This window comes from Pituophis catenifer, unplaced genomic scaffold (assembly GCF_029215685.1).
Source record: "Pituophis catenifer annectens isolate HBS135680 unplaced genomic scaffold, rPitCat1.0.hap2 SCAF_8, whole genome shotgun sequence".
NCBI classification, from domain to species: Eukaryota; Metazoa; Chordata; class Lepidosauria; order Squamata; family Colubridae; genus Pituophis; species Pituophis catenifer.
The window spans coordinates 69,987,623-70,002,033 of NW_027256888.1; the positions used below are offsets into that span (position 1 = coordinate 69,987,623).

Consider the following 14,411-nt stretch of genomic DNA (forward strand, 5'->3'; position numbering starts at 1 on the left):
CAAGAGACTATTCTTATTTAACACAGCATTGTATTTTTATAATAAACATTTAGTTCTTGTAACATACGGCATACAGTTCTTGAAATACCTTCCTGATTCATATTTTGTAGTAATAATGGAATTGCAATTGTACAGCTATTGTCTTCAAACTGAGGGCCAGTTTAATCTTGTCGTTTCGGGTGAAAAATAAAATAACATGAAGCCCCTCAAAATTCTATCTGAGGTATCTATACTGCACAAGCCAGATAGCTGATCTCCTGCAATCCAAGAAAAAATAGACATAGAGGTCAACACTCACAACTGGATGGGAAGATGGTATCCCCATAGCAGACTTAATTGGCCAGTAGGAGCAGGCCAGATCCTGGCTCCTGACTGTATTGTTGGTATAATTATTGAGGCACTACAGATTCTCCACATTGAAGATTTATATTGGAAAGGAAAAATTTCATGTGACAGTGAGATAACTGAAGATAATTAGATTGTCTCAACTACAGAGGATGTCATAAAGATGTGTGTCTCTTAAAATCAGGTATCAAGTTATTCCTTAGTGGTAAATGAAATGTGAAGACAAGTCCTATAATAGTACTGACTTGTTTAATTCACTGAATTAGGGATGTGTGAAGTATTTTGCAGAATATTCTGACCTTGAAGCAATACCCATCTAAAGTTTTGGTCTGGGCTCTGAGCTTGAAAAGAAAACTGTGGCTTTTTAAAAAAAATACGTTCCTTTGTATTTTCTTGATGGTGAGTTTCAGGATGCATTTTAAAATGCAAAGCCTCTACGTTGACCTGGGTTGATTAATTCTGCTTTTTGTGTTCAAGCTTTGGTGTGTGTGCCTTTTATGATGCGAAGAGTAAAAAATATGTTGCTTTAAATGCTTGATGTGCAGATTTTGCTCTTTTTTTATTGTGCAGGGTTAGGTTTTCATTTAATCAGTTAATTTAGCTCTGGCTGTGATTTAATTCATGATTAAATTTACATTTTAAATTGTAATTTAAGATGAGTTCATTTGGCTGGTCTGCTTCTTCCACCCTGAATTTCCAGGTAAAACAAATCTTGCTAAAGTCTAACCTGTTAAGTGCTAATTGAAAAAGAGTGCTGATAAAAGAAATTAATGCTATTTTGGTAAACACGTTATTTAATGAACTAAAAGAGTATTAATAACCTTGGGTGAAACTAGACAAAAAAAATCCCAGAGGAGCAGGAGGATTTTGTTTCCATCCCTATTCTGTATGACTCAAAGAGTCAAAACATTTAAATTTTATTTCAATGGAATAAGGAAAACTCAAAGCCATTCTTGTGTCTTTGTGGAGGGTGTTTCCATGTTGAAACACATACATGTTTCAGGTAAAGTTGTTTTGTTCCAAGCTTGAAATATAAGATGTTTACTATTTCATGTAGGCAGCTGGATTATATTTAGGATACATTCCTATACAGAGTCCCTGATTTACAGCACAACTGAGCCCAAAATTTCCACTGCTAAGCAAGACAGTTGTTAAGTGAGTTTTGCCCCACTTGCAGCCTTTCTTTCCACAACTGTTAAGTGAATCACTGCAGTTGTTAAGTTAGTAATACAGCTGTTAAGTGAATCTGGCTTTCCCATTGACTTTGCTTGTCAGGCCACAAAAGGTGATCGCATGACCCCAAGACCCTGCAGCTGCCATAATTACAAGCCAGTTACCAAGCATCTGAATTTTGATCACGATCACAACAATGCTCCAACACTGGTCAGTGTGAAAAGCGACCATAATTAACTTTTTCAGTGCTATTGCAACTTCGAATGGTCATTAAACGAATGGTTGTAAGTCGAGGACTACCTGCATACAATTTTATGTCAGCAATATTTTTTATAAATAACTAAATTGATATGACAGAATTAGAAAAGGAATTTTCTTATTTTTAATCCGTGTGACCATGGAAGACAAAAATAACATTTAATCTGCTGATCTGGTCCATATGACCAGGTATGTTGTTTACAAGCTTTCAACCAACTTCACTGTCTTTTCATGGGATAAAAGATCGAAAAGAGAAAGGACTAGTAACATCCGTTTTCATTTAAAGTTTCTGTGTAGCTTCCCAAAATGACCATAGAAAGAAAGTCATCCTTATGATTTAGATTGTAAACAGTAAAATGCAAAGTCCCATAACCAGAAATATTAAAGCAAATAAAAATACATGATTATAAATCTTTTATTTTATTTCACAAACAATTAGTTGGATGGCATTTAAGAGCAGAGTAAAAAAATACTCCTTCCTTTGAAATGGATGCAAAGCCCATTTCCCCCCCTTTTAGCCACTCAAACAACTTCAAAACACACAAAATCTTTATTGGTCAGGAAGTTGTTCATTGGTACATTTTTACCATTATGTGAAATGTTCAAAATTAACATTTATATTCTTTTCTAAGGCAACATTATCCTAGAAATATATTGGCACTTTGGAACCATATATATATAGTGTGCAAAATAGCAGATACTCAAGCTTCTTTGCTGTCATACTTTAAATGTATGTGTACATTGTCAACACACATGGCTATCCATGAAATCTGAATGCACTTCAAAATGAAGTTTGTTATGAAGTAACAACATGTTACAGAAATGTAAGCTATTACCATATGAATGCAAACCTTTGGTTTTCATAGTACTCTTTTATGTGAAACTCTATTATTGTGAGGGTTGTTAAAAAGAACAGGAAGATATAACTTAAAAGCAAGCATAATAAGCCATGTGAACAGTTTCCCACTCAATACCTCAATACCCAAAGCGTGGGTGATTTCAGGAGTTAAAGATACAAGTGTTTTACAAAGCTTTGCTTGGCACTATTTTGAGTAACCCAAGGAGTGTTCTTGCCATGAAAATCAGAACAACATAAGATGAAGCATCTACAGCGGGCATGTCAAACTCAAGGCCCGGGGGCCAGATCCAAGCCGCAGGGTGCTTAGATCTGGCCCGCTGGGCCGCCCTGGAAACAGCAAAGGACTGGCCCACAATGCCTCTGCCAGTGAAAACGGAGCTCGCAAGGGCCCTCCTGAGCTCCGTTTTCACTGTCAGAGGGTTGCAGGACACTGTCACAGCTGAAAACAGAGCTCAGGAGCCCATTTTCACTGGCAGAGCTCTCAGGCTGCCACAGGTGACCCCGATATGAGTGATGACGAGATGGCCATGTCCCCCGCCCCCCCCCCCCCAAGGTCAAACACAACCCTGTTGCGGCCCTTAAGAAAATCGAGTTTGACACCCCTGATCTACAGTATAGAACAGGGGTCTCCAAAATTAGCAACTTTAAGGCTTGTGGACTTCAATTCCCAGTTCCCAGAATTCTGGGAGTTGGAAGTCCAGAAGTCTCAAAGTTGCCAAATTTTGAGACCACTGGTATAGAACATATCTGGTCCTCCCTGCCAGAAGCAATCCAGTTGCCAGATATGCATCATATATGCATGTTACATTTTGAAATATGTTAGATGTAATTCTTCTACATCTTAATCTGACCTGCACTTCTACATCTTTCCCCAACCTCTCTGGCTTGACTTACATGCAATGAAATACAAGAATATAAATCTTGCAGAAGCACCCCATTAAATACTGTTCGTTTTGCTGTCCAGTTTTCTGTTAGAACAGCTCATTTAACTTACTGCGTTTATTTATTTATTTTTTACTGAAATTATTTTCATAAATGCTTTCAGAATATATTTAATCAAATCCCTGTTTTATGGTCTTATGAAGATTATGCTCCAGAGAATGCTTTTTCCAGTACATAATTTCACAAGGACAATTATAAGTGGCCCTTTCAGAACAATATGCTATTATGGGAAATTTTTCCTATAATCGTGCATTTTCATCTGCAAGATGATTAACGTTGCTAAATTGTGTCGTACATTTTTTTTCTCAAAGGGGCTTTAAGAATAATGAAGGTTATCCTCCCAACAACCATATAAAATAGGCTTTGTCAAAATAGGAATTCCTTTTTGGTAAGCTGAAATCTTAAAAGATTAAAAGGCAAATCTATCATATTGAAATGATGATAAGCTAATTCATGCAGCCAAACACTGATATTACTTCTGTATGTATTATTTTGCAGAGAATGTATTACAGACTACCTGTTTCAATTAAAAAAGGGAAGAGTGTCAGAAGAAAATCATATAGACTTGATTACTCCACATGAAACAGCTAAGAATAGTGTATTTTATGCACATTTTCTTTTAGAAGTATGTCTCAGGTTCCAATATGTCTTACTGCCAGGTAAATGTGCAAAGCACTGTTACCTTAAGTTCTAGAACTGGAAAATAAATTTACTAGCTTACCTATTTTCTCTTAACAGTAGAGAAATGTACATCTTTCTAATGAAAGCAATTGGAAAGGAAACCAAGGGCATTTAAAACAAGAAGCTCTGGTTTTTTAAAACTAGATCAGATCTCAACATGATAGTTTCCTCTATCTTACTCTATAACAGGGGTGTCAAACTCAAGGCCCGCAGGCTGGATCCGGCCCATGGAGCTGCCCTGGAAACAGCCAAGGACTGGCCCACGGTGCTTCTGCCAGCAAAAACAGAACTCAGGAGGGCCATGCGCAGTGGCCCTTTTCCAGTGGTGAAATCCAAATTTTTTTTTACTACCGGTTCTGTGAGCATGGCTTGGTGGGCGTAGTGTGGCTTGGTGGGCGTGGCAGGGGAAGGATACTGCAAATTCTCCATTCCCACCCCATTCCAGGGGAAGGATATTGTAAAATCCCCATTCCCTCCCCACTCCTGGGGGAAGAATATTGCAGAATCTCCATTCCCATCCCACTCTGGGGCCAGCCAGAGGTGGTATTTGCCTGTTCTCCGAACTGCTCAAAATTTCCGCTACCGGTTCTCCAGAACCTGTCAGAACCTGCTGGATTTCACCCCTGCCCTTTTCGCTGGCAGAGGGCTACTGGAGGCCATCACAGCTGAAAATGGAGCCCAGGGGGGCTATGTGGGGCCCCCCAAGCTCTGTTTTCGCTGGCAGAATGCTAGCAAAACAAATTACTAGCAAAAGTGGATTCCACAGGTGCCCCCAACACAAGTGATGTCGAGATGGCCATGCCCATTGTGGCTCTGCCTTCCACCCCCCCAGGTCAAACATAACCCTGATGCAGCCCTCAATGAAATCGAGTTTGACAACCCTGCTCTATAAAATCACAGCTTTGTCCCAAGGCATCTTGTTATTTAGTTAACTCATGATTTGTGGAAAATATTTTGAGCAAATAGAAATGCTACTAGACGTGGATGTTGCTCCCTCTATTTCCTCCCCCTCCCCCTTCCTTTCCCCCTCCCCTTCCCCCTCCCACTCCTCCATCAATGCCTTCTGTGGACTGTGAGGAAGAAGGCCGTGGATTCCTTGTCCGTCCGTGGCTGTTGAATCCCACTGGGGTTCCCAATCGTTGGCTTACTTGGGAAGCAGCATCATCAGATTCCCAGTGTTCCAGTTCTTCTCGTACAAGCCTCTCCATCTGATCCCTGTGCGCGTCATTCTCACAACCCAGCCTTTCATCCTAAGCAGAAATACCACGGTCTCTGATCATGCTCAAATGGCTAAACTCTCTTTTAGCGCAAATAAATAAACACATTTCTAAATTGTTTTTTAATAATAACAGGTAGTGTTCAACTTACAATTGGGACCAGGATTTCCACTGCTATGCATGGCGGTTGCTAAGTGGATTGTGCCCGATTATATGATCTTTTTTAGCCATGGTGGTCAAGAGAGTTGTTAAGGGAACCATGTAGTCATTGAGCGAATCCAGATTCGCCCACTGACTTTGCTCCCCACCTGGGAAGGTTGCAAATGGCAATTATATGACCCCAGGATGCTGCAACTGTTGTAAATACACGGTAGTTACTAAGTGCCCAAATTTTGATCGTGTGACCTGAGGATGCTGTAACAATTGTGTGAGGACCAGTCCTAAGTCAGTCTTTTTAGTGTCATTTTAACTTCGATCATTAAGCAAATGGTTGTAAGTCGAGAACTATCTGTAATCAGAATGGTATAATTCTGATCAAATAACTTGCTATGAATTATTGATTATAATACTTAGTACAACATATAATACAACACTGGAAGTTTTAAAGAAGAGATTGGATAATCATTTGTCTGAAATGGTATAGAGTTTCCTGCCTAAGCAGGGGTTTGGACTAGAAAGAGCAAGTGTAGAGACAGATTATCATGATGAAAATCCATCTACATTGCTTGCTAAGAGGTTTTTTTTTTTTTAATTTTGATTTATATGCCGCCCTTCTCTGGAGACTCAGGGCGGCTTACAATGTGTTAAGCAATAGCCTTCATACTTTTGTATATTTTATACAAAGTCAGCTTATTGCCCCCACAACCGGGTCCTCATTTTACCTACCTTAGAAAGCATGGAAGGCTGAGTCAACCTTGAGCCTGGTGAGAATTGAACTCGCAATAATTGCAGGCAGCTGGAAGCTAAATACTACCTTTTAACAGTAGCATTAGTCTGCTGCACCACTCAGGCTCCTAGTTGACAATGGCTACCGTATTTCCCCTGTCTTATATTTTTTTGAACCCTGAAATAAGTGCTTCACCTTATTGCCATGCGCTCAAAAGCCCGATTGGGCTTACTATCAGGGGATGTCTTATTTGGGGGGAAACAAGGCATATGGCACATGATCAGTTAGCAATGTTCTTTCAACTGAAGAAATTAAAACAGTAACTTTTGCAAAATAAATACTGAATATTTAGCCAGTGTTAAGTAAGTTTACCTCTGCAACTCCATCAAGCAGCCTGCCCAAGACCTCTTTCCTCTTCAGTTTAACTCTCTCCATAGTTTCCAGCTTGACTATGACAGCATCAATCTTGGATACAATGCTGCCTATGGAATGTTCCATGCGATCCACTCGGCGGACCAAACTGAAAGCAAAATGCATTTTGATAAAGAGTTATGGTTTCAAGAACAGTAGGAACATGTTTTGTTTTAAATCTCTATCCCAAAGATGGGCAGAATAACAGTTAAAATAAATCTTTCAGGATCCAATCTGGGTTGGTCACCGGGACCAGAGTTTTTGTCTTCCGAGCTTTTGGACTCATGCTGGAGCCCATCCTCAGGGAACTTCTCCCTAGCAGAGCGTGTGCTTTGGGCTGTTCTGTGTAAATACAGGCACACACACAGAGAATAGCCCAAAGCACAAATACTGCTAGACAGAAGTTCCCTGAAGGTGGGCTCCATCATGAGTCCAAAAGCTCAGAAGACAAAACCTCTGATACTGGTGATCGACCCAGACTGGATCCTGCAACATTAACCTGGGAAACGTATATTCGCCTTCATTCGTGAGAAAATAATCTTTCATCTACTTTCATTAGGAACATCTATGTCCACGAGTCTAGTGGATTTCTTGGATAAGAGAGACTGAAGTAGCCTCAGTTCTATTCCGCAGTGGCGCAGTGGTTAGAGTGCAGTACTGCAGGCTACTTCTGCGGATCACCGGCTGCCAGCAGTTTGGCAGATCGAATCTCACCAGGCTCAAGGTTGACTCAGCCTTCCATCCTTCCAGCGTGGGTAAAATGAGGGCCCAGATTGTTGGGGACAACAGGCTGACTCTGTAAACTGCTTAGAGAGGGCTGTAAAAGCACTATGAAGCTGTATATAAGTCTTAAGTGCTATTGCTATTGCTATTCCAACAAGATGCAATTGAGAAGCAGATTTGTATGGAAAGAGATTTGTATGGTTAAGTATCACGAGTTCTTGACATAATTCTGTATTTTACAATGAATAAAGTGAGATTTGACAGAAAAAAAAACTGTAACACGAACACTTGAAACTCTTCGTATGAGACACCACTTGAGCTGCTGCCTCTTCTTCTGGAGCTGTGTCCACTGTCGTCATCATCATCTTCTTCCGAATCATCGAGGCTTCGTGGGAAGCTACGGCCACTGAGTGGACGGTTTAGAGAACTTCTGTCTAGCTCTAAGTCCTCCTTAGTGAAAACAAACACAACTGTTAGAATTTGACTCTTCCTTACTCCTACAGTCAGTGTGTCATATTTGCAGACAATGGAAACCTGCTTGACCAACTCAGAATAGTTTTGTGGTTCTTTCAAGGTAAATAGTAGATTGCCCAAACCAACCTACTACAATTCAGGATGAGCAAAACATTTCCTATCCAAGCCTAATACAGGTAGTCCTCCACTTACAACAATTCATTTAGTGACCGTTCAAAGTTACAACAGCACTGAAAAAAGTGACTTATGACCGTTTTTCACAGTTGCAACCTTTGAAGCATCCCCATGATCATGTAATCAAAATTCAGATGCTCGGCAAATGGTTCATACTTATGACCAATGCTGTGTGCCAAGGTCATATCTTGCAACCTTCTGACAAGCAAAGTCAACGGGGAAGCCAGTTTCACTTAACAACCAGGTTACTAACTTATCAACTGTAGTGATTCACAGTTGTGGCAAGGAAGGCTATAAAATGGGGCAAAGCTCACTTAACAAACATCTTGCTTAACAACATAAATTTTGGGCTCAATTGTGGTGAGAGACTACCTGTATACTATTTTGTTGCCTCGTCATTCAACACTCAGCAGCCAGAGATCTTCACTAGCAATAAAATGAGATTGTACAAATTTAGTAAACAGAACTCGGAAAAAATGCTTCTCTGAAAATCAAAAAGCAAATTTCCAAAGAAATGTAATTCCAGAATTCTGTACTGCATTCATAGCCATAAAGATTTCTTTCTGATACAATTGCAATGCAGGCCAGGGGTGATATTCACTTACCTTTGCTACCTGTTGGCAAATGTGAGTGCACTTTCGCACACGTTCGCTTTGCTCGCACGCACCACCTCCACGCATGCGCAGGACCTTCCATGCATGCACAGGACCTTCCGCGTATGCACAAAGCATCAAAAATGGGACATGATGACGTCCGGGTGGGTGGGTGGAGCCTCCCGCTGCCACCGCTACTGGTTCGCACGAACCAGATAGAACTGGCTAAATACCACCACTGGTGCAGGCTAACAAATAATCCACCCCCCCGGCCCTTTTTTTCAAGAATATAATCATGCCATCCAATGTAAAGCTCACCCTCTCTTTCTCTAAATCATCTCTCATTTGTTGATGCTCCAACTCAGTCAATTCTTGATCTCCGTCTTGATCATACTTTGTAAAGATGGCTTCAATCTCAGCATCCGTACGTCCCTTTCTGGAAGTTAAGGTTTTAAATATGATTGCTTTAAATGTTTCAGTAAAAATTATTTTCTGGTGCTAGGAATAAATAAGGGGCCTTCGCAGAGGCATTCGGTATCCAGCAACTTAATTATATTACTGTTTTGTAGAACTGTCATAAAATTAGCAGAGTCACTAAATGCAACCAGAATTCTTACTCTGTATAAAAGTATGCCCTGAAAAAGTACTATTGTGGAGTAATTGTACCTTTACTTTAAGCCAGTAAATAAGGGAGACAGACACTTTCTTGTAACTTAGTTAATTGAGATAAATAAGAGTGCTGTATGATAGAAGTAAAGTATGTTTTATGGATACTTGTAAGAAATGCTTGTGATTAGGAGAATGGACATATATTTTCATATGCAAATGATACAAAGTAGTTCAGATAGTCTGGTTTATGGAAAGAGGAAATAAAGATCGAATCACAAACATAAAGGGAGGTAAATATGCTGAGAGGAAGGGAAAGACCATAAAAAAAAAAATTCATGATTTGAAAGAAATGATGAGAATCTGAAAATGAGATGTGAGAAATTAAACAAAAGGCAACGGATATGATACAAAGAAGACTAGTTTGCAAGGACAGAAAGATATGGAGAGAAATTGCAAACGGTTGTGTGGTAAACTAGATTTAACTACATTTCCTTTCTTTTTTTTTCTTATCAAATTCCTTGGCGTACTATTTCTTTACTCCATTTGGGGCTGTGGAAAACAGTAGTTCTTTTGAAAGCAACTGTGCGATCATTTATTTGTTATTTAGTCTTTGTACGAAAGAAGAAGGAACTGTGCAAACTTACCCCTTTAGGTTTTGCCGCAGTTCATCAAAATTTAATTTGCCTCCACAATGACGCAGACTCTCTGAAATGTCATCGACGGGTGTTTTTTTCAATTTTAATTTCACCATGGCTTTGGTGTATCCCTGAAAAAGGAGAGCGATATATTCCTTATGTGGATATAATTGTTAGGCAAGCAATGCAATCCAGTGCCTTGAGGTTTCCAACAGAAGCTAATGGCTTAGCAATTGCAGACTTACATAGTATAAATGAGGTGATTATTTTTTTTTCATTTTCTACCCATATGGGTCGTTTTTGCTTTGATAAACTAAATCTCCCTTTTCAAACAATATATTACCTCACAGTTATCCTGTGTGAGATGTTTACATAAAAGTGTGAGGCTGTAAGTACTTGTATGAGTTGCCTGGATCCATTTCTATAGCTTTTCTTGATTTAGAAGTATTTGTTAAAGTAACTGATTTACTTATCCTTAAAATTTCTAAATCCCCAGCCATCTGGGGAATTCTGGGAATTGAATTCCACACAAGTTAAAGTTGACAAGTTTGAAAAACATTGTTATAAATCATATCCAGACTCTATTATATATAGGTATGATAGCTGATTGTCAGGTGAGGTTCTGGTAACAACAGATTGTGCTAGCTAGGAAAATATTCCAATCTCTTTCATTTTAAAATCTTTGAATAAAATGATAAAATGTTTTTCCTCCCCACATCCCATTATGGAAACAACAACTAGATAATACAGTGTTAAACAATCCAAGGGTGAGATTACCTTCTTAATAAGATCTGAAAGTTCCATTTCCGATTTCTGCTGTATCATATCAGCTTTGACTTCTGAATATGTGTCGTTGATTATAGCCAAAAACATGTTCTGTTTAAGAAAAGCACTTTAGAAATATTTTTTTAAAAAACAAAAAAAATGCTGACTTCCTGTTTTTAAGGATCCCAGTACAAAACCAGTAATTTTTTCAGTACCTCTAGCAATTGGTAGAGGTAAGAGCCTTGGTAGTACAGTGGTCTAAAGCACCCTGTTATTAAGACCAGCTGCCTGCAATTACTGCAGGTTCGAATCTTGCCAGGCTCAAGGTTGACTCAGCCTTCCATCCTTTCTAAGGTAGGTAAATTGAGGACCCAGTTGTGGGGGCAATAAGCTGACTTTGTATAAATATACAAAAAGGATGAAGGCTATTGCTTAGCGCATTGTAAGCCGCCCTGAGTCTCCGGAGAAGGGCGGCATATAAATCAAATTAAAAAAAAAAATAGGATTGGCAACTGCAAATATTAAACAATGCTTTTCTGGTCCTTTTAAATTGATTTTATGTATTTTACCAGAGTGGTCATTATTAAAAACAAAAATAAAACCATTTATGTGGCATGTGGACAATGCAGAATGAAATATAGCAGGGCACACCCTTAAGTTTCATTCATTTTGATATGAAAACTGGATATTAGATTGCCATTTGTACTAATGCCTATTCATATATTCAGAAACTGAAGCAGTTTCATCACTTGCTAACACAGGATACTTGTGAGATTTCAGGCCAGCATTCCATGTACGCCCAATGTGAACCACATGGGTTTTGATCAGTGGTGGGATACAAATTTTTTTACTACCGGTTCTATGGACATGGCTTGGTGGGTGTGGCCCGGGGGTGTGACAGGCAGCACTCGGCCTCCTGCAACCCCGAGAGCAAAAATTGGCCATGGGGGGGAGGCGTCACCCCCCGCGCCCCATTTTGGGCCTAGGAAGCCTCCCTGATGCCTTCTGGGAGCGTCCTCCCTAAAGTCTCCTGGGAGCAAAAATGGGCCACAGGGGGGCATGCCATCCCCATGCCCCGATTTGGGCCTAGGAGACCTCCCTCCACTTACCTGGAAGCCAAAATGGGGCGCGTGGGGACTCCTGGAAGGGGTGGGGCAGGAAGGGGTGGGGCCAGCCAGCAAGTTAACTAACGATTCGCCCAAACCGGTCTGAACCGGCTGAATAGCACCACTGGTTTTGATTTTTGACAGGCACTTGGCAGATTATCAGACCAAGATGGAATGGGACAACTCGCCACAGGCAACTCGCCGTGACCAATTCACCATAGGACAACTCTCCATGGCCAACTCACTGTGGGACAATTTGGCAAAGGACAATTCAACAATTCAATTTAATTATTTCAAATAATTAAAAAAAATATTTTACTTTTTGTCATTCACATTTCATTCTGTCCCTCCTTTGGCATCCTTTCTTTAATGATTCTATTCCACCACTTCTTCGATATTAGTGTAACTCTTGTTCTGTGGCAAACTGTCCCATGTCAAATTGGCCACAGTGGCCATAGTGAGTTGGCTATGGCAAGTTGGCCACAGCAAGTTGGATGCAGAGGAATCTATACCTTTTTGATTTGATGTTTGTGAAACCTGCCCACTTTTTAGTATAGTAATACAGCAATGAGATTCTCCCAGTACTAGTGTAAGGATTTGGAAGGTGCATGCTTCTCGTGAGATTGGGTCTTTTTTTTTGTTTTGTTCTTCTGGTACACAGATACATAGCATAAAACTGGTATTAGCTGTACTGAAAAATAATAATGCAAAATAAACTTCCATTTGAAAAGATGACCAGCAACAAAAATGTGAAGGAACAAAAAAAAGTTACATACCAAAAGAATGAAGAGCATAAAGAACACAAATGAAGTGAAATAAACGGGTCCTAAGATCCTGTTAGTTTCTTCAACCTCTGTAAAGTCAAAATCTCCCAGCAGGATGCGGAACTGAGTAAAGCTTTAAAGAGAATAACACACTAAAGTTTAGCCAACAGTTAAGGCACTGCGTGGAACTGGAATTTTCTTTACCAATGAACTTTAATCTTTCAGGATATTTCCAGTGCAAAATCAGGTGTTTGAATGTATTCTGTAGCCGAGAGGCTGAAGTAAGCTGAATACAACGGAAAGAGCCTTGGTGGCGCAGCAGACTAAAGTGCTGTTAAGTAGCACCAGCTGCCTGCAAGTCTCCGGAGAAGGGCAGCATATAAATCGAATAAATAAATAAATAAATAAATAAATAAATAAATAAATAAATAAATAAATAAATAAGTATTGATGAAGTGTGCGCTAAAACAAACAAACAAACAAACAGGTTCAAGAATGAATGGGTAAAAGCAGTTTGAATTCAAGATGGATCAGGATGGAGGAAATTCATTGAGATTTTGTATGCTCACAAAAAATGAACGAGGACCATATTGCAAAATGACTATACGATGGAACAGTGAATGAGTTGAAATTGACAGGAAGCCCAAGCAAGAAAGCTGTTGTTGGATGGATTTCATTAAGATGCCGATGGAAGAGATAATTTAAGGAGCAAAGGTTGAAATATTGTATGGATATAGTGAAAACAAAGCTAATTTGCAAATATACAGTTCTGTCTTTTTCATTTTTATATCTCTTGTCTTTTAATTTCTCTGGTTTCTAAAGCTAGTCCTTGACTTACAACAGTTCATTTAGTGACCGTTCAAAGTTACAACGGCACTGAAAAAAATGACTTATTCACACTTACAGCCGTTGCAGTATTCCCTTGTCAGGTGGTCAGCTTTTGTGACCTTCTGACAACCAAAGCTGATGGGGAAGTTAGATTCACTTAACAATCATGTTACTAAACTTAACAACTGCAGTGATTCACTTAACAACCATGGCAAGAAAGGTCATAAAATGAGACAAAACTCATTTAACACGTTTCACTTAGCAACAGAAATTTGTTGTGGTTGGAAGTCAAGGGCTACCTGTATTTCTTACTTTTTCCCCCACTTCTCAATATGATGTTTGCTTTGAAAGGAAACAGTGTAATTAGGATGCGCTTCTTCTTCCTAGCATTATTCTTGTGCTATGGCAGAGTCCACTTGTTGGCAAAGCCATCTCCATTTGGCTTGACTCAGGCTGCCTTCAGGGGTGATGCCCACGCATTTCATGCCATGGGATTACGATATGTAAGAAATATCCCCAAGCTAATCAGACATATATAATCCCTTACATCCTATCTATTAAGTAATGCCTTGTGATGGAGCCAAGGAAGGATGATTTTTCTGTCACTTCTGGGGCGCATATAGTGTATTACAGGTAATCCTGGACTTACAACCACAACTGAGCCCAAAATTTCTGTTGTTGAGCGAGGCAGTTGTTAAACAATTTTTGCCCTATTTACTACCTTCTTGCCATGGTTGTTAAGTGAATCACTGCAGTTATTAAGTTAATAACACAGTTGTTAAGTGAATCTTGTTTCCCATTGACTTTGCTGATCAGAAGGTTGCAAACGGTGATCACATGACCCCGGGACAATGCAACTGTCATAAATATGAGCCAGATGCCAAGCATCATGTGACCATGGAGCAGCTGCAACAGTTGCAAGTGTGAAAAACAGTCATAAATCACTTTTTTTCAATGCTGTTGTAACT

At 39.6% G+C, this 14,411-nt stretch overlaps 1 protein-coding gene across 1 annotated transcript in view; it reads right to left on the reverse strand.

The window, feature by feature from the left end:
* Positions 1-3,877: 3,877 nt before the first annotated feature.
* Positions 3,878-14,411, reverse strand: part of PKD2 (polycystin 2, transient receptor potential cation channel) — a 32,259-nt gene continuing 21,725 nt past the window's right edge. Inside the window, exons 9-15 of the mRNA XM_070949197.1 lie at positions 12,628-12,748; positions 10,758-10,856; positions 9,990-10,111; positions 9,055-9,172; positions 7,782-7,945; positions 6,734-6,881; positions 3,878-5,508 (exon numbers count right to left, since the gene is read on the reverse strand). Coding sequence (XP_070805298.1) covers positions 5,233-5,508; positions 6,734-6,881; positions 7,782-7,945; positions 9,055-9,172; positions 9,990-10,111; positions 10,758-10,856; positions 12,628-12,748 — 1,048 coding nt within the window. The 3' untranslated portion in view covers positions 3,878-5,232. The remainder of the gene's footprint in view (positions 5,509-6,733; positions 6,882-7,781; positions 7,946-9,054; positions 9,173-9,989; positions 10,112-10,757; positions 10,857-12,627; positions 12,749-14,411) is intronic.